The following is a 25,469-nucleotide window of genomic DNA, read 5'->3' on the forward strand; positions in this document are numbered from 1 at the left end:
CATCTACTCAAAGGACTAAACATAGCCTTACTGTATTCTGGAACAAGTACAAGTGCACTTATCTACCATTTTCTTTAATCTCTCGACGGTCCTTCAGCTTAAACACGTCGATGCCTTTTCTTTACTTTGTGACAATCTCTTCCCATTCCAGCTCCACTAATAAATTTTCTTACACACTGCAAGATGTTTTAAGCAAATTTAAGATTGAAGCAAATCTCTATTGGTATGTTTTCGATGGTTTCAAAGCAAAATAAAAAACAAACCCCAGCCTGCTAGCACAGTAGAACAGGACAGATAAACCAAATGGGCATTTACTGAGGTCTATTGGCTCCAGACACAAAGAGAGGCTGCAATGCTGAGCCAAAAAGCAAAGAAACAAATCAGAGCAGCAGGTGTAGTGTAGGAAAATCTCCCTCCTAAACACTGTATCCCCCCCAGGTGCCTGTTGGTCAGTGGGACACACGAGGGTAGCACAGAGGCTGCTGACCAGCACCATCACCCACCGGCCCTGAGGCTTCCCCAGTGCTGCTGAACTGGGAAAACCTTCAGGCTTCACCAACCAGGAGTCCAACTGCTTGGGCAGGTTTGTGCCCTGGGAGCCTGCTGGGATGCATCACTGCCCTGGCAATGGCATAGCTGAAGCTCCTCCTGTGCTGCTGGGGCAGAGCCTGGAGCCAGGGCAGACAGTGCTCTGCAGAGCCCAGGGCAAGGACCCAGCCACAGCCCCAGGGTGCCCTGGGACACCCATGGGGCAGCAGGGGTGTCCTCTGGGGCTGAGAGGCACCAGAGCCTCCGGGGTGCGCGCGCACACACACACACACACCACACACACACACAGGCACTTCTCCTGAGCAAAATGACCTGAAATAATGTATGGCCAAAATGAAATGAGGTCATCCACAACACTCAGGATGTTGTGCTGCCTGTATCTGAGCACACATAACTTGGAATTCCTCAGTACTCACATTTATTTTATATATCACCCAAGTATCTGTATCAGAACAGCCAACTACAAGTTAAGGTGAGAACCTGAGCAAAGAAAATTGTTTCAATTTCTCTTTTACATCATCTTGCCATCATTTTTTTTAATTTGGAGGAAGTTTTACACAGATTCTTTCTTCCAATTCAGGTTTTTTTCAATTGCTAGAAATTATCTAGATAATTCTTTGAAAGACTATCAAGCCTGCCTTACACTCTGCACAGACTATTGTTCAAGTCTACATTGTAAGCCTTGTGTATTGATAGACATGAGAACTTTATTTACTACAGGAACCTTTTCTATTTCCTTTCCTTGCATCTGCACTGTGAGAAAAAAAGAAAATTAATTAATCAAAGTAGCACTGAGCATGGAAAGGCCACTTTCCTTCAACCTTCTGTATCAGCAAGAGAAACATAAGACAAACAATAGGAAGAAAAAAATGAAGTCAAACCCTAAACAGATGCTGAGGATCCAGGTGGTGCACTGGAGAAGAGCCCCTTTGCAGAGCAATAAATAAATTCAGAGATGTAGCATTCCCTGCCCCATGTGCTACACCTCAGCATGGAAGGAGGAAATCTTGGTGTGTGGGTTGTGCTGCAGCAACAGGGAGCTGCAGGGCCTTATTGGCTGCAGAGGGAAGGGCAATCAGCTCTTGGCTGCCTCCCCACCCCTTCAATTCTTTCTTGGAAGAACTCTTGACATCTGGATTTAGTCCTTGAGCTGCCAGTTAAATCCCTGTATTATTAAGGCCTTTAATACACAAGCATCCCTAGAATCAAAATATCTACCTCCATGCTTTATTTCTGCTTCATACTACAATTAATAAGAGCAAGTTTATGACCCTGCTATTATTTTGAACCGAATTTTGAAGATCCACCATCAGTAAAAATCTTCCTGTAACACAGAACATCATTTCCACCCTGAAAATGACAAAACAGTGTCCCTGAAAGCCTCTGAAGACAGACCTTGCTGTAACGGTAAAACCCTGAAAATCAATGCTAAGGTGCTATACAAATGTGTAACAGTCAATACCAAACAATTCACCTTGGAGAGGGAGAGCAAAAGAACTCTGAACTAAGAGCAACATACGGCCCTTAACATAATATTTGCAGCACTTTAAATACCCAGGTATAAACACCAGTAAAGTGGCAGCTCATCTGTGTGCTACCTGCATAACTTTACACTTTGGGATAGAGCTGCCTACAATTTGGAACATTCTGACCTAAGTCATCTCTGCAGCAAAGGTAAATTTAATAAGGCTGAATAACTACAAGAGAGGCTTAACACCAAAGGAAGGCTGAAGACTTCTCAGTTTTATTTTAACATATTTATTTGCAATTAGAATTAAATATTTACTGCTAATTTCATACATCTCTCATGCTGTCAGTTTTAGGCTACTTCATTCACAGTTATACTGGGGACATCAAAATGACTTATAACTCACTGCAGATGTTCAGAGTAATTGAATTTGCCTCTGGTTTTTTAGGTTTGCTCAATTACAATGTGCTCATCAATCCTACACTTAAAAGAAGTCCTCTATCCAACCTTAGTTCTGACAAGTGACAACTAACAATGATTTAGGAAGAGATAATTTGGTCAAATAATTTGGTCAAATTATCCTTCCATATAAAGGATTAATACATATACATTAATTTAAAACTGAGCATGAACACCTAGAAAACTTTCTAGAAGTCTGTCGTACTCAGAAGTTTTTCATTCAGCTGTCCATATCCAGTTGTCTTCATCTCCAAGTTTCAGTTTTTACTGTTATTTATCACTACTGTCAGATAATGTATTTCCAGCTTTACCAGTGAAAAACACTCTGAGTGGAATGGAAAAGACTTAAATTACATATTTGCAATACAAGATGCCAATTATTAGCATCTAATTGGAAACAAGTGTTAAAATTTGTTTCATCTAATTAGGTAGGAGAAAGGTGTTTATAAACTCACATACAGTACTTATACTTTCAATGTCACCAATTTAAAAAAAGAGCATGTGAAAAAAATGAATATATTTAGGTAAGACTGGGAGTTCAGATGAACCAATTAATAACCACTGATAAAATCCCTTTGCCTATTATTATTCTATATGCACACACAATTTCTAATACAGAATTCATGTATGTATGTGGCCTGAAGAAAAATCTGTGGACTTGAATTCTAATGTGCAGGTTTGGACTCAAGTCAGAAGTTAAAAGAATTCACACTGCACCCATAAATATGTAAGAATCTACTGTGAATTTAGCATCCCCACCTGATGGAATTTATTGATTCTCTGGCTTCAACCCCTCAACACTTGCAACCAGAAGTGAGATTCCACTTTTTGTTGTAGCTGGTGGAGAATGTCTCCATGCCCTGAGAATCCTGCACACTGGATGTGAAACCAAAGGGATGTGGCAGGAGATGAACCAGTGAGTGTTCCAGCAGTTCTGAGGGGCCTTGGAGCTGTTCATCATCTCCCGCCTTGCCCACATGGCAGGACACAAAACCAATGGTATGTCAAACTATTGTATCTTTATTTCAGTCTTTTGTAGGGATTTGTAAGGATTTATCTGAAAGGACTTTCCTGAATTGTGATGGAAGCATATAATTGGTTTTAATACTTTTTTCCATTATCACCTATCAGTATATTTTCAGATGAACAAAATTGTTTCTGCCTCCTTTAACTTCTTTATGTTCCAGACAGCAACTAGAAACCAGGCTTCCTACACGATAGCACAGATTGAGGTCAAGAGTTTACAAAAATGCCTTTATCATTTAATCACAGTAATCAATCACTGAAATTAGATCTGTAGATGTAGCATGAAAGGCTTCAGAGAAAGAAATAAACAGCTTGATCCAGAAGTGTTTAAAATTGATTAAATAAGGTTTTCATTTTAATTTGCTCTAATTTAAGGACAGCTTTTAATTTAATTCCCACACTGTTTTAATTCTCTCCAATCAGTGACCCAGTTACACATTTTAAAAGGAAGTATTTGCTTAAGTCTCTCAGAAACAATGAATTAATATTCAGTGTGACATTCCATACTGAATGCAAAAAAAAAGTGACTTTCATTCCCATCCCCAAGTACAAAGAGTGCTTTTGTTCCTTTCCTACAAATACTGGATATCTACAATGGTAACATGCAATCTATTTCTTAATTTTTAGGTTACTTACTCTGCTTTTGCCAGACTTCCTCAGCTTCCTGAACCTCGCTTTTAGTAACTTGTCAAATCATCTGCCAGGGCCTTCAGTCCTTATGCCTCACTGTGTCACTCAATTTTGATGTCAAGTTGGAAATTAATTTTAAATGCACTCAATTAAAAGCAAACAATTTCAGAAGCAGAGAGACTAGAGATAAAAGTGTTTCACAGCACTTCACTGCAGGGGACACAGGTGACTTCCTGGGCTTCTACAGGAGTACCTATTTACAAACCATTGCTAACTTTTTACCATGATATTACATTGCCTTCATCTTACACCAGCCAGAGGACAGAGGCTCCTAAGATTCTTAAGAGACAAAATAACTTAAGTTCCTGAACTGCATAAATCTGCAGGCAGTCTTTCTGAAGTGCAGCAGCTTTCAGGATACACACCAGAGGACAGCCCATGGTACAGCTCAGAACACAAGATTTCTGGGGCTTCAGTAAAACCAAAGACAACAATTTTACAGTTCTGATGTCACACTATTTCTGTGGCAAAGGAAGGACACTGGTTCTAGTTTGCTCTCTGACTCTCTGCAGTCTTAATTCAATGACTGCTGAACAGAAAATGCAAACTCCCAGCTGAGGAAGGTGTGGAGTGACAAAGCTGGCACTGAGGGCCCGAGAGCTGTAACTGCTGTGCCAGTGCTGGGCAGGCACAGCATCACCCCCCTCTCGTCTGCCATGTCTGAGCAGCAGCACCTGCTCTGCTGGGTATTTCCAGGCTCAGAGCTGCAGAGACAGAGCTCAGCTGCTCCCAGCCCTGTCTCGCAATCACAGCTCGTCAGCTGAACACAAGCACATTGCTCTGCAAACTGGGGCGTTTTTAGGTGTGTGTCAGTATCTGAAGAACTCTAACACAAAAATGTCAGTGGGTGACTGATGTTTAGGCAACCCCTGGAAGATCTGAATTGAATTCCTGGACTTCAGCACTGAATTCTCTCATATATACACTCTCTGAAGCATCAAAGTGGGCTCCTCAGTTCCTTTCCTTCCAAAACACCACACAGAGGAAGAGAATAAATACACCTCTTAAGACTTATTTTGCCTTGTAATGCACTAGTGCAAGTATTTGTCAAGCATTCTAATAAGGAAGACATTAAGACTCCATAAGGTATTGGTAAAATACCTTTTACAAGTGATGACATGAAGAGAAAGGAAACAGCATAAATAACCTCACAGCTCTTCAGGTGCAGCATCAGACAGACTCTGGTCAGGGCACAGCAGGCAGCACAGCCCTGTCTGCACTGAGCTCACCAGAGCACAGTCGCCACAGCTCTTTTAAGTCTTTTGTAGAACAAACATTCTATTCATCATTCCTACTGTCAAGCAAGAGTATGTTCACATGCAAATGCGCTGCTTCCCTTCAAGGTAAGGATAAGGACACAGCAGCAGGCCCAGCAGCAGGTGCCAGGTGAGCTGCCCATCGGCCGTGGCACAGCACAGGGATGCAGCTCCTCAGGGCAGCTCCTGTGTGGGTCACTGACTCCTCAAGGTACAACAGCCTCCCTGCAAGCATCCCTACATGCCCCCTCCCACCCAGCACCAGATGGTAGCAGTACCAAGTACTGGGAAAGCAAGTAAAGAAGAAAAAACTTTTAACAAAGGAGGAGAAAGATTACACTGACAAATTTAATAGGAAGGGTTAGAAGCTCCTTTTTGGGGGTGTGGTATTTATTTTTGGGGTGTGTTATTTATTTTCAGTTCAAGTTGGACAATATAAAAACCACTGGCAAACTATGAGGTGTCTCTAAAATTCCTGGTTTCAAAAGGGACAAATCACTACTGTATTTTTCAGCAGTCACCAGTGATGCTCACTCTGTGGGACAGCATGGAACAGGTTCCCCAACTCCCCAGCCTGGTGTTATTGGTCAACACTGAAAGCTGAAATCAGGATTTTACAGAGGCATCAAGATGATTTGGGAAAGGAAAGGGAGAGAAGTAGCTCCTACCTCTGTGGGGAGCACCTAAAATGCTGCCTCATGCTCCAGTCCCTGCTGCAACTCCCCACCAGGAGCCACAGTTTGAGTCTGTACAATTATGCATTCTGACCACAGCATGGAAATGCACATTCCTGCATAGAATGCAAATGCATATTCTCTGCTAAGTGTATCCCTTTCTTCAAAGGGAAACACTTAACAGAGATCAAAAGTCTTGTTCACTTGATAAAATGAATGAGATGCACTAAAGTCAGCAATTTGCATGACTGCTGACTGAACATGCACCTGATAGCTTTATTTCTAGGTTTGCACACACTCTACCTTCCAGAAGTGTTCTTGAGTATGGCAAGAGCATCTGGGTAGCCATCCATATTGTAATCTCCAATATGAAGTGTAATTGGAAATGAAATTTCTGTTGAAGATTTGTCATTTTGATATGGTACAAAGCCCCACACTGTGTCTTTGTTTCTGAAGTCTTGCAAGACAGGAATCCACTGTAAAATAGAACAAAACAGAACAACTAAATAAAGCAATCAATTTTATTTATGTAACAAGGTAATTCTATTTAAAACAGCTGACATTTCTTCATTTCATCAGGATTCTCAGCCATTTACAAACTTCCACAGAGGAAATAAGGATTCTTTCCTAATTCTGTCACCAAACGAAAAAAATTAATCTGAGTATTTACTATAGGCACAAATTATTCAAGAACAGGAAAAAGTAGTTAAGATTGTAAGAATCAAGGACCTGTGTAAAGCATACACAGAGATTCATGAACACCTTAACTGAAATTTAGGCTTGCCTGGAAACTGCTAATCCTTAAGTGTAGGAAAGCCCAAACCATCAGAGCCTTGAGATCCCGAGTCTCATGTTTTTCCCTGGAATTGCAAGCAACAGGCATGATTAAAGCTGGAGGACTGATGCTGGATATAAAACTGCTGGATACTATCAGTCTGCTTCAGGACAGGATGGCAGATCTGAGTTCAGTGTGGCTCCTGCTTAAGGCAGGAGGCTGGATCTCCTAAGGTTCATTTCAGCTCCAATGATTCTATTCTTCATGGATATTTAGAAGTTCAAGAGCTTCAATTCCCCTCCTATCTCCCCAGCAGCACCAGATACTGAAATGTATGATAAGAAATGAAGATTAAAGTATCAAACTGAAAGTACAAAAGAAATGCAAAGTGTAATTTCTCCAGGACAAGAAATGGAAATGCATCTGCACTTACTTTCCAAAGTGCTGCAGAGGTGCTAAATAGCAATTTATCTTAATTAAAATCAAAGTAATTTCACAAGTTAGTATGAAGTTGAAGTACCAGGGTTAACATTTCAATGCTACAGAAAAATTCAGTGCCATTTTTAAAGTCAGAAGTAATTTTATATGTCAACTAAGTGTGAATGCCCTCAAAAGGGCAGAAGGCTGCCATCTTAAAGGGTCACTGTCACCACCATCAAAAGCACTTAACAGATCTCACATGTCTGTCATCCAAGCCTTAATTTAGCTATTTCAGGAACCAGAATGAGATCCATGACAGATCATTTCCTGCTGTGGGAAAAGTCCCTCACTAATGTGATCCAGTAACCAACAGCATTCCAGCCACACGGAATCACGTGTGTCCCCTGAGGTGACACACAACCACAGGCTCATCAGAGGAGCCCCCAATGATTAAACAAAGCACTCAGGTCAGCTGTGTCTGGGTATCACAGATGGCTCTGCAGCCTGGCACGGTCCTGCCCGACCCTGCACACACTCAGTACACTCTGCCACAGAGGGGATGGCACCTGAACTGCAGGGGTGACCCACAACTCCCCTGCTGAAAACTCACATTAGGCAGATTTGGACCCCCACACCCCGTGACATACACATTTCTATTTAGTTACTCTTAGTTGCTGAAGGTGTGGAAAAAAATCTAAGAAACAGAAAAGAAGAAAAAGACTCAACCTGAGGGAAATTTTTCAAAGGGTAAGATTTCTCAGCACTTATTTGTCATGCAGAAGACAGATGATACAGTATTACTGCAAATACTGTAATTTTGAAAAACACTGATTGAAATCAGAACCATGAAATATAATATAGCTTTTACTTTCCATGGTATCATTCACACAGTCACTGCAGTGAAATCCAATTATATCCATCATATACTTTTTAAATGTTCCCATGTATGGTAACACCACTTTAGAGCAGCAAAATTAAAAATGAATTTTTAGGCACAAGTAGAAATTGGTATTCTCTTTGTACTCTGTTCAGAGTGACTCACAGAAGTCACAATCCTGAGGTCTACAGTGAGATATAAAACAGCCAAACATCACCTATTGCTACCAAACACCAGCATCGTTCATGCCATGGAGTCTTCCACTTCTTTTATATTTGATAATCCAGACAATTACACTTCAAGCTTCGTGTTTGCTGTTACTATTTTAATAGGAAAATACTAAAACTGATTTTTTTTCTTTTGCTCTAAGATAGAAATAGGTGGGTATAATGAGGACACACAAAGCTATTTTTTCCAGTTTTCTGATCATATGATTTATACTACACAGCTCAGATAAAAAAAGACTGAAAAATAGAATGAGTGTATCTAAAAGAAATTTTAAATGAACACATAAAATCCAACCAGAGAAATCAGATTTACTTCTTCCCTTTCTGTTTAAATTCCATTGCATGCCACTAATTTAATTACTTAGAACATTTATATAGATATTTTTGATCCTTCAATTAATGGTATTGTGGCTACAAAAGGAAAAAATATTTGAGTGCTTGAAAATTTGTTTTTAAGCTGTTCAAACATTTGCTTTTCAACCAGTAGAAAAGAGAATGCTTTGCTGCCATGGAAAGACATTTTTTTATTGTCAAAAAGGTCTCGGGTTTTTGAGAAACATTGAAAGCTCATTGCACTCACCCCACTTAACTAACAAAGGGCTCATTTCCTGCCAAGTGCCCATCCTTCCACACATTAGGAAAGGCACCTCTCTTGCTCCAAGGCCTGGCAGCAGGTCTGTCAGCCAAACTGTGGGATTAACACATCTCCACTTCTGCACTATGGCCAGAAACCCGTGCAGCACAACCCCCACCCCATGACAGAGCAGGGAGCCAGCTCCCAGCTGGGAAGGCTGGACACTGGTGCCCATTCCTGGAAATGCCAGGGATTCTCCTACTTTATGTGAGAAACACTATTCCCCCCTAGAGAAAGCTGAGCATCAGCAGTGGCCTGCAGGAGCTGCCACACTGCCCCTCTCAGGGCACCGCAGTTCAGTTGCATGTAACCAACAGCCCCAGGACTTCAGGATTCACTTGGCTTTCAGTGCCTCCAAAGGTCATCTGAATCCCTTACACAGCTGAGCAGCCACTATTGCACAAAAATAAACCAAGTAAATGACTATACTTTATACCATTAACATGGTGCTCAGAGTCCAGGAGATGATGATCCCCAACATTGATTCAGAACCACAGAAAAAAGTAACCAAAGCAGAAAAGGTCATGTTTTCAGTGCTCACAGGTGCCTTGAGAAAGATGAGCCACCTAGAAATGATGAGAATCTGAGATTTATGACAATTACAGCAGCTGAACCCACCCCTTCTTTAAGGACCCAGCAGGGACACCACAACCCTGTGGTTTGCTGCAGGAGGCACCCCTGTGTCCTCCTTCAGAGCCGCCAGATTTCCAATGGGAATAAAGATATAACCTTCCTACTGTACAGAGAAAGGTTGTGAGAATCATCCAGCCCACAAAGAAACTCACAAATGAAGGGACTGAAATAATACTGTTTGCCTCAGGAAACAAATGAAAAATCATCCCAAATACTTGGCAGAATTAAAAGAGGGATTAGTCATCCCTAAGAATATCACAGCATCTTGAGTTGCTACATGAAATAGTACCAGGGACTGTAAAACATTTCTCAGATTAGACTGCAGGTGAATTTAAAGAAGTCTGAGGTGTCCTAACACCTGCCACAACCTGAAACAGTGTAGGATCCTACTTTGGATCTGGCAGCAATTCTGCTGTTGCCATGGAAACATTCACATTCCTTTAAAACATTAGCAGGCCTGTATCTCCTAAAGTCACTTATGTGTATTTTGTTGGCCACTCCTGCTCCATCATCCAAAGAAGAAAAATTATCTGAGATACTTCTAATACTGATAAAGAATAAATCATTACATAAATTAAAACCTATGGTGAAAGATTATCCCTGAAATAATTCTCCTAATTGGCCTGGCTCTCCAGTAGCCATCCAGCTGGCCCAAAGCCTTCACAACAAATACACACGAATAAGTAGTTCTTACCAGAACCACTCCAGGGCCTGCCATGCCATTGCAGGCCTCTCCTCAGAGTACTTTTTAGAACCACTAATTGCACAGATGTGTAATTCTGATTGCTGTGCATTTCACCCCAAATCATCACATGCTGCCACGGGAACTGCCTTAACTGGTTTCCACTGGGTTTCATCAAATGTCACAACAAACAGGAAGGACAGACCCAGGTCCAGTAACCAAAGGCAAAGTATTTTTGTAAGACTGTCACCTGATTTGGGATCTTTCAGATCTGAGATCAGTAAGTTTCTTTAAATACAATAAAAAATAAAAACTCTGAAAAAAGAATTGGTTGCTACACCCTTAGCTAAGAAAATAATCCACAAAACCCTTCTGCAAAAAACTGAACAGAGACTGTTCAGCATCTTCTACTTCTCAATAATAGATTCCCTGTGTGTTCCACAAGGGACACCATCCCCTTTGCTGAAACACATTCTGCAATACAAGGGCTCCTTATTATTTCCCCCAAACTGCAAAGATTTAATAAACAGAAAGAATTTATTGCAGCCTGTTGCCACAAAGTTTACATTTGAAATTTCTCATGAAGATTAACCTACCTAGTCAAAGCTTGGGTGCTGTGTCATCTCACCTCACAATTACCAAATTCAGTGAAATCGAACATTTCACTTCAAAATAAATATGGGAATGGACATGTTTGAATAGATTTCCACCTGAAGGAAGCTGCAACCCATGGGAAAAGCTGCAAACATAGGAATGAAGACACTGATACTTTCCACTGTTTCAGAATGGAAAAGAGAAAATGTTTGAAAAGAAGCAGCTCCATCAGCTCCAGATGACTGCAAGGAAAGAGAACCCCAGACAGAACTCTTTCAAAAGGTTAGGCCAGAACAGGTCATTATTGCATGCCATTTGATACTGTCATTTTTAATTAAAAAGTCATTCTAAAAATATCAAGGGAAAATTGCTTTAAAGTTTCTAGGTAAGTATCAGCACTTTTTAATACTGTTTTCTAGCAAGGTGAGAATCGTTTGGATTCCTCACTTTTTCAAAGGAAGTGACAATATTTGGCTGCTAATTTTTATCTCAAAAGCCATTACCTTGGAAATATTTTAAAACTGAAGCTACACTAAATTGAGTACACATATTAGATATAGGTTAAAAATACAATGTATTAGTAATTCAATAGTTTAATCATATGAAAAAAATGAAATAATGAAGGAAGACAGAAACTGTCTACATGCAATGCTACTTCAGAGCAGGTTACAGTAACAGACTCCACTTTGGAAAAGTTCTGCTATTATGCAAATTGCCCCACACCTCCCCTGCCACTCTGCATCACTTCCCTGGAGGAACACGAGGAACACAAGGAACACAAGCTCCTGGAGCTGGGCCTCACTCACCCACCACTCTCAGGTAAGTGGCAGCTTTGTCTCTCCCAGCAGTTCCAGCTCTTTGTGTGGGGTTGATTTTCTACAGTGAAATTACTTTAATTTAGAATATTTGTCTCAAATTTCCTTAAGCACAGAAAAATGTCTTTTAATTCTTCTCTTATCAAGAGTAAGGAACTAAACAGAGCTGAAGAGCAGCTGTCCTGTGACAAAGAGCACTGCAGGATGTAACCAGGGTGATCCTCACTAGTATATTACACAGCCTGTGTTATATACATTTTGATCCTTTAAATGAGAAGATCTGCACTTGAAATTTGGGCTACAGCTGTAACAAGTTCACCAATAGATTCTGAATTATACATCAGAGAGGGTACTTCTTTCAGCACAAAATTCTACATTTAATTTGTCAGTAAGGGAATAATGAGTAATTCCTAACCCTGTCAGCAGCATGTGTGGCACACACAGTTTCTGCAAGGACACTGCAGTGGGTTTGGTGTCAGCTACAAGCACTTCACACCTCACCTTGGCCTTCTGGTCCACATGTGAGTTTAGTAAAACATTCATTAAGGCATCCAACAAACATTTGGTTAATTTGCTGTATGCTGCAACTTTATTATAGATCAGGACACTGTAAATACTTAGACCACATTACCACACACTTATATAAATGAACATATGGTAATCACTCCATAAATTATGATCGTGTCTCTCAAAGCCAGTGACCAAATGAACCTGCAATAGTTTGAAAGAAACTCAATTCTGAAGATGCACAGTCTAAAAACGTCTTCATAGACCACTTTTTTGAAGCAAAGACAAAGTAGAAATAAGGGGCAAGAGGAGTGGGCTGGTTCAACTCGATATATGTGTGTGTACATGTGTATTTTTACTCTAAAAAAATTCCCAAAGTTAAACCAAAGAAGCTTATTTGAGTTAATTAGATCTGTTTCCAACTCTTGCTTCCAACCTTGTTTTTCAACCCATGTTGAAGCAATTACAGTGCTTAGAATGCAGTGCTTTGCAATCAAGAACTCCTCAAAAGCACCCATCATTTTTCTGAGTAGAATTACTCATAATAAACAATTCTAGGCATGCAATCTCTTCCACCAAACCCCTATTTGTTTCACATAAGAGAACACATAAATAAATAAATACACAAGTAAATAAACTCTCTTGTATTCAATAATTACAGGTGAGGAAATTTAATTTCTTCCCCAAAAAACCAGTTTTTCTATTTCATATTATTTCATAAAGGCACAGTATTTTCCTTGGTCTTTGCTATTCCAGACTCACATTACCTGATCCAATCCCAGCTTAGTCAGGTAGATGGCACTTCTTTGACACGTTTCGTCTTCACAAACTGGTAATAAATGTTCACTTTGTCCATCCCCATCTGTCAAAGTGAAAAAAAGACTGTCAGTTCTGTATGTGCAAAATCAAACCCCCTGTTCACAAGAAGTAATCAGCTGTGAATAATTTATTGCTTTTTTAAATGTGAAAAATTACGTGAGAGAAACTGGAACCATTCAAAATCCTTAAACCCAATAATCTAATTTGGATCTTTTGTTTGAAGATTGCCTTTGCTGATGTATTTTCATCCTGACTTATAATACAGGGCAAGTTTTGAATTTTACTGACATATTTAGAAGAATAACTACTTAGTAATTTAATCAATCCATGTTCAGTTGGGAAGAAAATTACCTTTAATGCAAATTGGCCACAAGTCCACCATACAAGTTTATTTAGTTTCTAAACTAGTTTTAAATCCTTGTGCTGTCAGCAAGACTTTAAGAAGAGCCATGAGTTCACATGTAATATCTTAATCTGTACTTAGCATAAAAAAACAACACTGGAAAGTTGATTAACACAATGGCTAATAAATCCCAGGCTTACAGAATTAGGTAAATCTAAGTAAATAACAGGTTTTCAGAAATGTTCTTCAAGTGCCTTTAATCCGTGTATTTCTAAAACCTTTAGCAGAATAATGACCTTTTAATGTTTTACTGAGCAATGTCTATTTGCATCTGGAACTCTGACAGACAGAGCAAAGAATGGGAAAAAAAGTAATAATGGATTTACTGCTCACTTTACCTGTGTGACAAGAAATGCTTTCTCAGCCTGCCAACTTGTATGTCTATGAAACGGCCTCCTTGCAGGGGGTGTGTATATATGCACATACATATATGTATAGTTATATTTTCTGGGTCCCTCCCTTATTTTATCAGGCAGTTGGGAGATAAGAAAGTAGGGTTATAAGGGGAGGAGGAGTGATGAAAATATCAGGCTTCCCCAAATATCTCCAAGTGATAAAGCCAAACCTTTAGTGGCTTCCTACATCCCATCTGCCTCATGAATTATTTTACCTCACCACCAAACTCCTCCCAAGCCCTCATGGCAGCTCTGTTGTCCAGGACAGACAATTTAGGATGTGGAGTAACCCAAGTGACAGCAATCCAGTCAGTTCACATCCCAAGAGATGGGAAAGGGAATTACCACCGAAACCAGAAATCAACAGAGCACTATTGAATCTGAGCAGTCTGAAATCAGCTCCAGCTCTTGAAGCTGTTTGTTTTGCTTCTGCATCATTCAAGAACAATTAAAACATGTTACTCACTTGAATGTTTGCTTACATGAACTAGATCAAATACTGTCAGACTGCAGGCTCTTTCTAAATGCATATGGAAGAAAGTGTTCAATTTGCAAATTATGATCTATGGGAATATTGATGGATTCACTAAAATAGAATTAAGTTGCAGAAATGTGTCTTCTGTATATAAAATTTAACTTAAGCCCTAATATTTTAATTACATTTCTACAAAAGTTTCAGTCTGAACTAATTTTAGGAAATTTTTCAATAACACACAAGGACAAAGAACCTTCAAACACTCCCTTCTTTCTCTTGTTTAGAAAGGGACAAGGATGTTCTCATTCTAAATTATGCTGTGGGGCAGAGGAGAATATAAAATGTTTGATTCTACTTATACTGCAAACATTCATCTTGTTATGCCAATAACTCAGTTTGCCAGCCTTGGTAATGAATGTTCAGCAGCAGTGCAGGGTATTGACAAAAACAGCCTTGCAGCTTTGAAGAACAACCAATCCATAGGACAGCAAGGACGGAACCTGCACATCATTAGACACGGAGCCATCACCTCACAGATGTGCTAAGGAAATTACAACTATAAGATGTGATTTGAAAAATTTACTATGATCAACAAATGAATAGAAGGTAAACATGCATCAAACAACAGACACCTGCCTCTCCAAGTGAAAGTAACATGAGATATATCCCATACTGGAAGGACAGTTTCCACAATTCCCTTGCCCAGAACCTGCAGGTCCATTTAAGTAACTTTTATCATAGGGTCACGTTTTCAGTTGCAATTTCTCTTCAATTCTGTGTAACATATACTTAGGAGTCCAATAATTGAAAAAATAAATTCTACAATCAGAGAAAAATACATTGAAAACTTACAGCACAGATCCCAAATTATTGTCATGTCCACCCCCAAAAAGTCAGATGGAGATATCCATCCTACGGATTCTGGGCTGATTTGGTTTGATGTTTTTTTTTCTCCTCTCTTACACTCAGTAAATTTAAGTCAGTGAATTTGAAAATCACAAAGAAATGAGATATAAAGACATTAGTTAGGTATTGTAGAGCAGGCAAGAGAAATTTTACATATAAAAAGCATCAAGTAAAGCACCAACAATGAGAATGTAGCTGGAAATAAAACTTCAATGAAACAAGAATGTCTTCTGTGTTGTAGCAAAGTAGCTCAAGAAAACCCACAATTAGTCGAATACTGTATTACAGAAAGTAGCAATCAAAAGAAAGCCCAACATTCTTAACCTCTATCACAATATTATATCTTATTTCTGCTCTACTTTTTATTTCTAATGCACATCTTATGATGTACAGATCCATCTTTTACTGTTGAGGGTATTTGATTAAAAGCTGTTTCTGAAGAGTGATTGCCAAAAACAGTAACATATTTTACAACCAACTGCTACTGTAAAATTATTTATTTAAATGTAAATCTTGCATCAGTTTTTGTTTTAGGAGCCCAAGAAGGAAAAAATCCTCCCCCAAACCCAGCCCTGAGACCAAAGCTAAAGCAGAATCCATTTCACTATCAACTGTCACTTTAAACTCTCCTCATCAGTGATAACTAGAAATCCAATGTTTCCTGCATTTCTGGAGGTTTTTCACAGACACCCTGTGAAACCAGCAAATTGGTACAGCAGCTTTTCCAGTTTTGAAAGAAAATATTTCATTAATCTTTACATGATTCCTGCTTGGCAGTACCTGCTGAAATGCAAACTACTCCTCTTGAAGACCACACCAAAAACACCTCCAGAAGCTCCTCACTCAAGAGCCCAAACTCACAATCAACCTGAAATGCCAACTTTTCTCAACTTCATGCTTGGTTTCAATCTCAATTTCAAGAAACATCCTTCAATTTTAACCTCTGATCTTGAATTTGAATTGCTCCTCAAAGGAAAAGGAAGACAAATTCAGAAGGAGTATCATTAGCCCCTTGCTCAGAGCAGTTGGGTGTTCCCAGGGGACCACTGATGCACTGATGACAAGGGCTGGATGAACCCATCAGACCTACAGTTTCAAACATTTATGAAAAATACCTTGCATGACATGTCTTTATTAATCTCCCTCAGCCTGGATCAGGAATTTGTTTCTGGAGATCCTCTGCAGTCTTCCCTCAGTTCCAAGAGTCCATTCATCTGTCTGTCTATTGCTATATGGATTTTAAAAAATCTCAGTCCAAATTACTGGAAATCTTGAGCTTATTCTTATTTGTAATTTTAGTTTAATTTGTAGCAGATGTGGCCAAACACTCCAGACTCCAACCAACCTTGGCTAACACTGCTCAACTTGGAGCATCTTTGCCATAAACAAAAACCAAAAAACTCAACTGTTAATGAGCATGTTCTCAACACACCATTCTGGCTTGAGAGTGATACTAAATAACGACATGGTTAATAAAGATCAAGTTTTATAGGCAGCAGAAAAGGCTATAAAAGAACAGTCCCACATACTCATCACCTGCAAACCTGTACTTATGTCTAAATATGTAAAGACAAAATTAGCAGTCTTATGCCACCCAGAAATCATGTGAGAATCATTCCTTCCAACTGCTGCTCAGCGAGTGCCAGAGACAGCCATGGGCTCCTCCCAGCCCCCTGGCCATGGCACAGAGGGCTGCAACCCCACCCAGCCCAGGGACACCCCAAAAACCATGGCTGGGGCAGGTCACTGGGGGCACCCCAAAAACCATGCCTGGGGCAGGTCACTGGGGGCACCTCAAAAGCCATGGCTGGGGCAGGTCACTGGAGGCACCTTAAAAGCCATGGCTGGGGCAGGTCACTGGAGGCACCTTAAAAGCCATGGCTGGGGCAGGTCCTGTGGGCACCCCAAAAGCCAAGGCTGAGGCAGGTCACCGTGGGCACTCCAAAAGCCAAGGCTGGGGCAGGTCTTGTGGGCACCCCAAAAGCCATGGCTGGGGCAGGTCACTGTGGGCACCCCAAAAGCCAAGGCTGGGGCAGGTCACCATGGGCATCCCAAAAGCCATGGCTGGGGCAGGTCACCGGGGGCACCCCAAAAGCCATGGCTGGGGCAGGTCACCGGGGGCATCCCAAAAGCCATGGCTGGGGCAGGTCACTGGGGGCACCCCAAAAGCCATGGCTGGGGCAGGTCACCGGGGGCACCCCAAAAGCCATGGCTGGGGCAGGTCACCGGGGGCATCCCAAAAGCCATGGCTGGGGCAGGTCACTGGGGGCACTCCAAAAGCCATGGCTGGGGCAGGTCACTGGGGGCACCCCAAAAGCCATGGCTGGGGCAGGTCACTGGGGGCACTCCAAAAGCCATGGCTGGGGCAGGTCACCGGGGGCACCCCAAAAGCCATGGCTGGGGCAGGTCACCGGGGGCATCCCAAAAGCCATGGCTGGGGCAGGTCACCGGGGGCACCCCAAAAGCCATGGCTGGGGCAGGTCACTGTGGGAACCCCAAAAGCCAAGGCTGGGGCAGGTCACCGGGGGCACCCCAAAAGCCATGGCTGGGGCAGGTCACCGGGGGCACCTGGCACAGGGAGCCTGAACCACAGAAATTCCTGCAGCTGGAACTCTGACATTCCTTGTGAATGCTCACACTGCAAAAAGAAACATAGCTCAAGGATTTCCAGTCTATTCTAAAGGTAAACTGGAGTGAGAAAAAGCAGAAAACAACTTTTAAATCAGATTAAAATCAACATAATGTTATTAAAAATTGTTCCATGCTCCAAATGCAATACTGAGGTAATTAGCATATGTTTTAAACTGAATCCAGAAACAACAAAGAGTTCCACACACAGTAACTTCTTCCCAAACCAAGAGATATTGGAGAGATGCTTTCAAAGCAAACATCCTTATAATTCACTTGCATGAGTAAACACAGGCAAAAGATCCTCAATCCAAATGTTCAAATTTCTTTAAAAACATAGTGCCAGAAAAGTAGTATTTTACAACCAGATTCAAGGGTTATTACATTCACTGCACATGCTTGTACAATGCACTTTCCAACACCTGGGAAGATGACAAGTCCCATGATCACTCACCTGAAATCTGGTTTGCAATGCAGTAAAATGCAGTTGTGATTGTGAAGAGCAAGACAGTTTTTGGTGGGTGTGTGATCAAAACTGTTTTAGTTTAAATGCTATGTAGTTCTGCTGCAGTCTAATCTTACCTCTGCTCCTTTAAAAACAAAACTAGAATAAACTTTTTCTGTTTTTTTGAGATCTTAGATTGATTATTATAACTTATTACAGTCCTCTTAAATAAAAAAGAAGTTGTTTTCTGTGTTGGGGATTGGACTGGATGATCTGCAGAGGTCTCTCCCAACCCCAACTATTCTGTGAAACAGAACAAAGGCAAGTACAAACTAAAACACTGAGAACAGTCCAGCTTTTGTAATTTTGAACCTGATGCTACATACAAGCAAGACCCTTCATGTACCACAGAGTTCTCCTTCATGCCTTGAGAATCTGCTGCTCTGAGAACACGCATTCAGAACCAGCTGTGGTCCTTGTATCATCACAGACCTTTTCCAGTCCAGTTTCCCTAGTTCTCCTGAAAATGGTGAGAAAAAAAATCCTCATCACAGTACAATAAAAGCCAAGAGGTTTTTCTCTGTAAGTCCAAAAAGGATCAGGCATCTCTTGTGTAATACAATACAGCCTAATGAAGCTTTACATGCTTTTTAGCTCACCATACATTGAGCCTGCTCACATCTCTCCTCCTGTCTTTGCCCAATTCTCCTTCTCCTTTCTTAGGAGCCTTTCACTTACAGTTCTGAAGAACAGTAAGAGGATAAGGAGGACATAGCCCTGTTAGAGTAGTGCTAAAAACAATCCCCTTCTGGGGCAGGCAAGAAGCCTACAATAAGTCCAACCGAGTTTGATATTCAAACCAAATAAAGGTTTGCTTGAAAGCTGATTATCTTATCTTCTCAAGTAATAAAATCATTGGAATTCTTTTGTCACTCTGCCTTTAGGTGTTCAACGAGATGGTCATGACAGAGACAATTACAATAAATTACTAAGATAATTACATGTTATTAAAACAATCCATGTCAGCTGCTTTTAGAAAATGTGAATCATAACTTCAAAAAAACAGACGTAAAGAGGTTTTACAGATGATTCAAAGTTCTGTGGACGTTAAAGAAACCCTTGTAACCCTCTCCTTCACACTAAATCGATTCTGACTCCAAATCTGTCTGCATCCTTCCAAAGGATCCACATTCCCAGCTCCATTGCAGGAGCAGCACTGACTGCAATGTGCCAGCATACTGCACAGAGCCCTCCAGGCTGCACTGGAGCCAACAGGGCTGTCCTCTGTCTCAAATGGAAATTCCAGCACTAACTGGAATGCAAGCAGGACAAAGAAACCAGATTAAACACAATATGACCCCTCCCCCCAACCAAGAAGCATCACAAATTCCTACAGCAGTCCATGCTGAAAGCTGCTTGTTCCAAGTGCTCCACATCAGACTCCCAACCTGGCTGCCCTTTGGAGTTGTCTGATTTACGCTTGTTAAAAGCCCACATGGCAACAAACCTCCATGTGCAGACAAATGAAGGGAATGACAGGTACCAAAGGAAGTCACTTATGTGCCTTTCTTGGATCAGCTCAACCTGGGTTGAGTTCCTGGTGTATTTATCAGGAACACTCAATGCAAAATTCAGTCCTGAGGAGATGAAGTTGTCAAACAAAGAGCGACTAAGCAGGTGGCACCTTCACCACTCCTCCAAAGTTATTGTTGAAAAGAAAGCAAAGGAAGTCTTAATGTACAAGCTCCTTGGACAAAAATTAGTAAGAAGTAACAGCAATTCTTTTTCCCAGGAGATACCAGCATTTGTCAGCAGCATGTGAAAGACCTTGGTAAAACAGGGGAAATTGATATTCCCCCGTCAGAAACAGACCCTGGTTTGGAAGTGCATTTACAGCTAAGTGGACAAAAATATCTCACTGTATGCAAGTCCTAATGAAGATTTGGAGAGAAAGAAATATCAGAAGTAGAGTTTATATTTTGGAGAGAGTCGAGAGCACATATAAAGTTACTCAAGAGTCCTGAGTAACACATGCCATGTGAGGCTGTAACCCCAGCCAGTCTCAGCCCATCACTCAGCACTCTCACAGGTGCTGAGACAAAATGCTCTAAAATATTTTGCTCTTGCAAAATCAGAGAATTTAATCCAACAATATCTTCATTATATTATTGACCCTTTACAAGTTCAGGGAAACCAAAAAGTATCTCTCAGATTTTCCACACCACCACAGAGACAATTGTTCCCAGCTACGCGTGAGCGGCAAAGGGATAGGGAAGAGTTCAGAAGTGTGGGATTTCTGTGGATGTCACAGCAGGGCAGATGCCTTAAGGATCAGGAAATGCAGTGTTTAAACACCAAAAGGAAAGTATGAAATGATGTTATATACTAAATAAGTATGTGATAGGAACAAACACAAGGATGAGATGCATGGAAAAATAATCTCCTGAAGGGACCCAAGATGATTTTGAACCATTGTATTCAGCAGTTTCCTGCATGGACTTTACACAATGGCTTCAACTTAATGTCTGTCATATATAAACCAGCCACAGCAAAGTTCTTTGTCTTAACTAAGCAGAATCAGTGACTGATTGATTAAACTTTTACATTCTTAGATCGGATACCACAAAGGATGATTCAACAATATTCGTTATCCAACCAAACCTAACACAGTTTAATAGCAATTATGACATTAATTTCCTACAAAAATGAATTAATGGACTGTATAAACTGCACAATATCCTGTGTTAATTGTTTCTGAGTCAGTACTTAAAAGACACATGTCATTAATCTTTAAACTAACAAGAAAATAGCAGGTTTTGTGTCCAAAACATGGTTCACATTCATCTCGTCCCTGGAAAAAAAAATGGTCATTTTCAGATTGTCCCATAGAAATCCTTGCAGTTCTCTACAAACTACAACATTTCCCCAGTATTTTAAATGACAATTACCAAAACTCTCTGTATTTGCAAGTCTTTATCAGGATTCTAGACAGTATCCATGATTTCCTCTGAAGACAGTGTGAGCAGATCTTATAACAAGCCTCTGTGAGCACCCAGATAACAACAAGGGAGGATTAATCATTTTTGCTATAGCAACCACTGCACTGCAATTACCATAGTGACATGAGAAGAATAGGAAAAGTAATAATGAAGAGCTCTTACTTGTTTGGAGCAATGTGTCAGCCAAGTAAGTGCAGAATTCTCTAGTGCCCAACTCTGCTCACCTTAATCAATTGAAATGCCATTTGTAATAAATGTCAAAAAGCATTTCTGATTTATTTTTAAAAGGGCAATCCAAATTTGTCAATTGTTCCCTGTCCTTTGGTCAGATTAATGCACAAAGCATTGCTATCGTGTAACAGGGGGAAGTGCTACTTATTACAGAGGTTCCCACTTAGACATGAAGTCTGAGGTCCACCCCATGCCCATAAATGTATTGATATACACACACACTTTTGCACACTTTTCCATTAAAATATACACACAGATGTACATAAAGAAATGCAGTGGACTGTCACAGACATACAGATGCACACAAACTTATATTTGTACACTTTTTAATGAAAAAATGTATCTTTTATACCTCAGGAACACTCAGTACTAAGATTATACTAACATCTGTGACAGCTTCTCATGAGTCACCTAATTGCTGTTTTTTCCAACTCTACTTATCCAAATAATTTCCACTTGATAGCTGTTGTTCAGCCTACTTAGCTTAAGAAAGGAAATCTTAACCCAAATTACTTGCTTTTGGAGGTTCTCAGTCAGGATCTTATTCAAAGCTTCCCCCTTTTCACAAAGGAGGCTGGAAAGGGTATTTCAAATACAACTTTTCAATACAACAGGAAAAACAGGAAATACGTTAGATAAAGTCACATTTTGGAACAATGCTTATTGCCAAGATGAAGGTGTGATCAGTGAATCAGAACCCTGAACTGCAGCAGTGCAAGAGGGTACAAATGGAAAGGTGGGGGTAAAGGAAAAGGCAGCAGCCCCAGTGATACCCCCCCAAACTCACACCTGGACCTGACATCATTCCAGGGTCCAACATGCAAAGGTTCAGTAAATGAGAAGTGGCAGAGAGAAAAAGCACAGAGATAGGGAACCCTTTGAGACCTTTAGCAAATGGCAAAGCTGGCACAGCAGCTGTGAGGTACCCAAAATGTCAGGAAAGGGGAAGAAAATCAGAGGCAGGGAACACAGAAGTAAGAGCATTAGAGGCTTGTCCCTGTGTTTTGGATGTGCTTGTAGTCCCAGGAGCGGAGTCTGGTGCCAAGACAAGGATCCCTGCAGGGAGCAGAGCGGATGGCACGTCCTGCAGCACACACAGCTTGGCACAGCCTGCTCATGGGGAGGGCAGCACAGCCTGCTCACACAGCTCAGTTCCCACTGCCTTGTGGTGTTTGGATCTGTTGTGCAATGAAACCTCCTTCAGGCCCCATTACAGGGAGTCAAACAGCTATTTCAAACAGTAAATTGACACACCTCAACTTCCTTTGACTCACAACAGTCATCATCCCATCACTTTTGAAACAGAAATCTGAAAAAAGGGAGATGCTCAAGTCTGACAAACCATTTCTAGTGAGAAAGTAACTATTTGTTGCCTTGAGTCTCAAATTGATGCTAGAAAGATGGGAAGAAAAAAATATTGATGCTTCACTCCATTTCCTACCCTGATTTGAAATCTTCCTTTATCAAAGCACCCAGATACATTTATAACAATCTCTTCACTTCCTTAGGAAAATTAATGGGCAGAAACAACATTAAACCATTTCCCTCCACCCTTCAGCTGGAGTGAACCTGGCAGTGTGTGTGTAGTTGTTCAGGGAGAGGCCAGACCCTCATATGGAAGGATCTGGGTGTTCTCTGCTGGAGATGGCTGAGATCTTTCAGAATAATGGATTTGAAAAGGCAGCATCTCCCCCCAGACCTGACACTGATGGTCCCTTGCCCTCCTGCTGTGCCTCTACATCCCTTAAGTCCCTGCACACACTTTCTCCCATGATATTCATCCTTCCTAGAGACACTGCTCCATTGTTGCCTCACGGTAGTGCTCTGTATGTGGATTTGACTGTAATTAGCAAAGCAGGGCATTAAACAAGTGGTGATGAAACTCCAAATCTGCAGCTCCTGTGACTGATCTGTACCAGTCACTGCCTCTCACAACCTTGGCTGCACCAAAGGTACACTCCATTCAGTCACACTTCCAAAATTTCAGCTTTATCACTTGAACGGTTCCACTTCTCTTTGCAAAGAATCCCAGGGTTTATTAAAACTTCATTAATTACAATAAATTCCTAAAATTATGATGCATCATCTGGGCTCATTAGCTACCTAACACAGAGATAAAATTATCCTACATTAAGACTGCTTTCCACATTGCCATTGTTCAAAGAAGTAAAATTTCTATTTAGTACATATTAAGACACATTATTCAGAACAGCAGCTTGGAAAGTGGTTACAAAAATCACAGCAGATTCAATTTTTTTAACTGCAAAAGCCATAGTACTCTATTCTTTCCTTTGCACGCCATACATCTAAGTGTTCAAATTTGTAGACAAACAGCAAAAGATTTTATAAAAGCTTTGTCAAAGATTTTGAAAAATGTGTTAAACATTTCCCAGAAGAACCTGGAGCATGGTTCAGGTCCCACCTGCCTTCATTCTCTGTAGGTCTGACCTGATGATCATTGACCATCCAGCAGAGGTTCTTCTGTCACAGGCCATGAACTCCTCAGGACACCCAAAGTGGCACCAAGAGAGTCACACTCCGGGGCCCAGAAGTTTAAAAATTGTCCTTTTCTTTAAAGATATTTTAAAAGAAAATGATACAGCTACTGTTTGACAACATTTGAAGACAGACTCAGCCTCACAATCAACAGAGTGTTGTATAAATACAGTAAGTTTTTTTTTTTTAGGAAATTATTTCCATTCAGTCACAGTAGCAGAACCAAACCCAGAGCACCTTCCCTTGGGTTGGAAAATTGTTATTTTACTGCACAGAAAACCAGTATTTTTTGGACTACATAACCAACATTCCCCATTCTCTGTAACATGACAGACACATAGATAAGTCTGGAAAAGCACCTTTTAATAGAAACATACAGGCTTTCACTAACCCTTGGAAAGATAGATTTACATATAAATTAAATTTTTCACCTGTCCAAAAGCCTTTCAGAATTTTCAATTACAACTATTAATATTTTACCAAGTTCCAGCAATCTTTATTCAAATAATTTTAAGTAATTTGTATTTTGTCTTTATTAGATTGTGCAAGAATTTATGAACATTTAATCAGATAATATTGTCTGAACAAGATTAGGGAAAAATATCAAATCATGACAAAACCCCCATACGACTGATAAAAGTAAGTTTGTTGTTGTACCACACCTCAAAACAACAAAAAGTAGATACATGTGATGCAGAAAGTACTGGGACAGCCAAAGCTGAATTTATTAACAGTTATTCCCAGATATTTCATGATTTATAAATAGATATAACACTAAAGTAAAAAGGAGAGAAACATAAAAAGCCATTTAAACATCTTTATTTGCTCTTCAATGTAGACTATCTAACACAATATGGAAAATAAAGGAACACTCAGGATAGTGTAGAAGATTAAAACTCACCAAAATCTGCAAACACAGACTGTCCAACAATTTTTGCACCGCTGGGCATTTCTTTACTTTTTCCAACTTTAGAGAAGTTCCCATCCTGTCAAACAGGACAAAATGTTGGAAAATGGGACTGCAGACTAAGTGAGAGAATTGGACTCTTGAACCAAAGCAAATACAGATCAATAGTGAAGCATTTTAGCAATGGAGACATCTCAGCTACAGAAAACACTGCACTCTTCAAAAATTGGGACTGAGCTTTTGCATTTCTAATCCTTCAAGGAACCTTATGGAAATCCAGCAGCAGAAATATTCAGACAGGATTTCCATATATTATTTTGCTGTGTTACGAGGAAGAGATTGGGCCATGATGTCAAAGACAAGTCTACATCCTTTGTTCTACAGTGACTCACTGGGATATGATGGATACAATTTCAGGTGAACCCTCAAAAACTCAGTCCTGAGCTAATGAGAAACACAATAGGCACCTTCTATTGCAA

At 40.4% G+C, this 25,469-nt stretch overlaps 1 protein-coding gene across 1 annotated transcript in view; it reads right to left on the minus strand.

The window, feature by feature from the left end:
• The window catches only part of ITFG1 (integrin alpha FG-GAP repeat containing 1), a 68,272-nt gene that overhangs the window by 21,941 nt on the left and 20,862 nt on the right, over nt 1-25,469 (minus strand). Inside the window, exons 8-10 of the mRNA XM_071567667.1 lie at nt 24,985-25,069; nt 13,054-13,148; nt 6,426-6,598 (exon numbers count right to left, since the gene is read on the minus strand). Of these exons, the coding sequence (XP_071423768.1) occupies nt 6,426-6,598; nt 13,054-13,148; nt 24,985-25,069 (353 nt within the window). The remainder of the gene's footprint in view (nt 1-6,425; nt 6,599-13,053; nt 13,149-24,984; nt 25,070-25,469) is intronic.

Source organism: Pithys albifrons, chromosome 12 (assembly GCF_047495875.1).
Source record: "Pithys albifrons albifrons isolate INPA30051 chromosome 12, PitAlb_v1, whole genome shotgun sequence".
NCBI classification, from domain to species: Eukaryota; Metazoa; Chordata; class Aves; order Passeriformes; family Thamnophilidae; genus Pithys; species Pithys albifrons.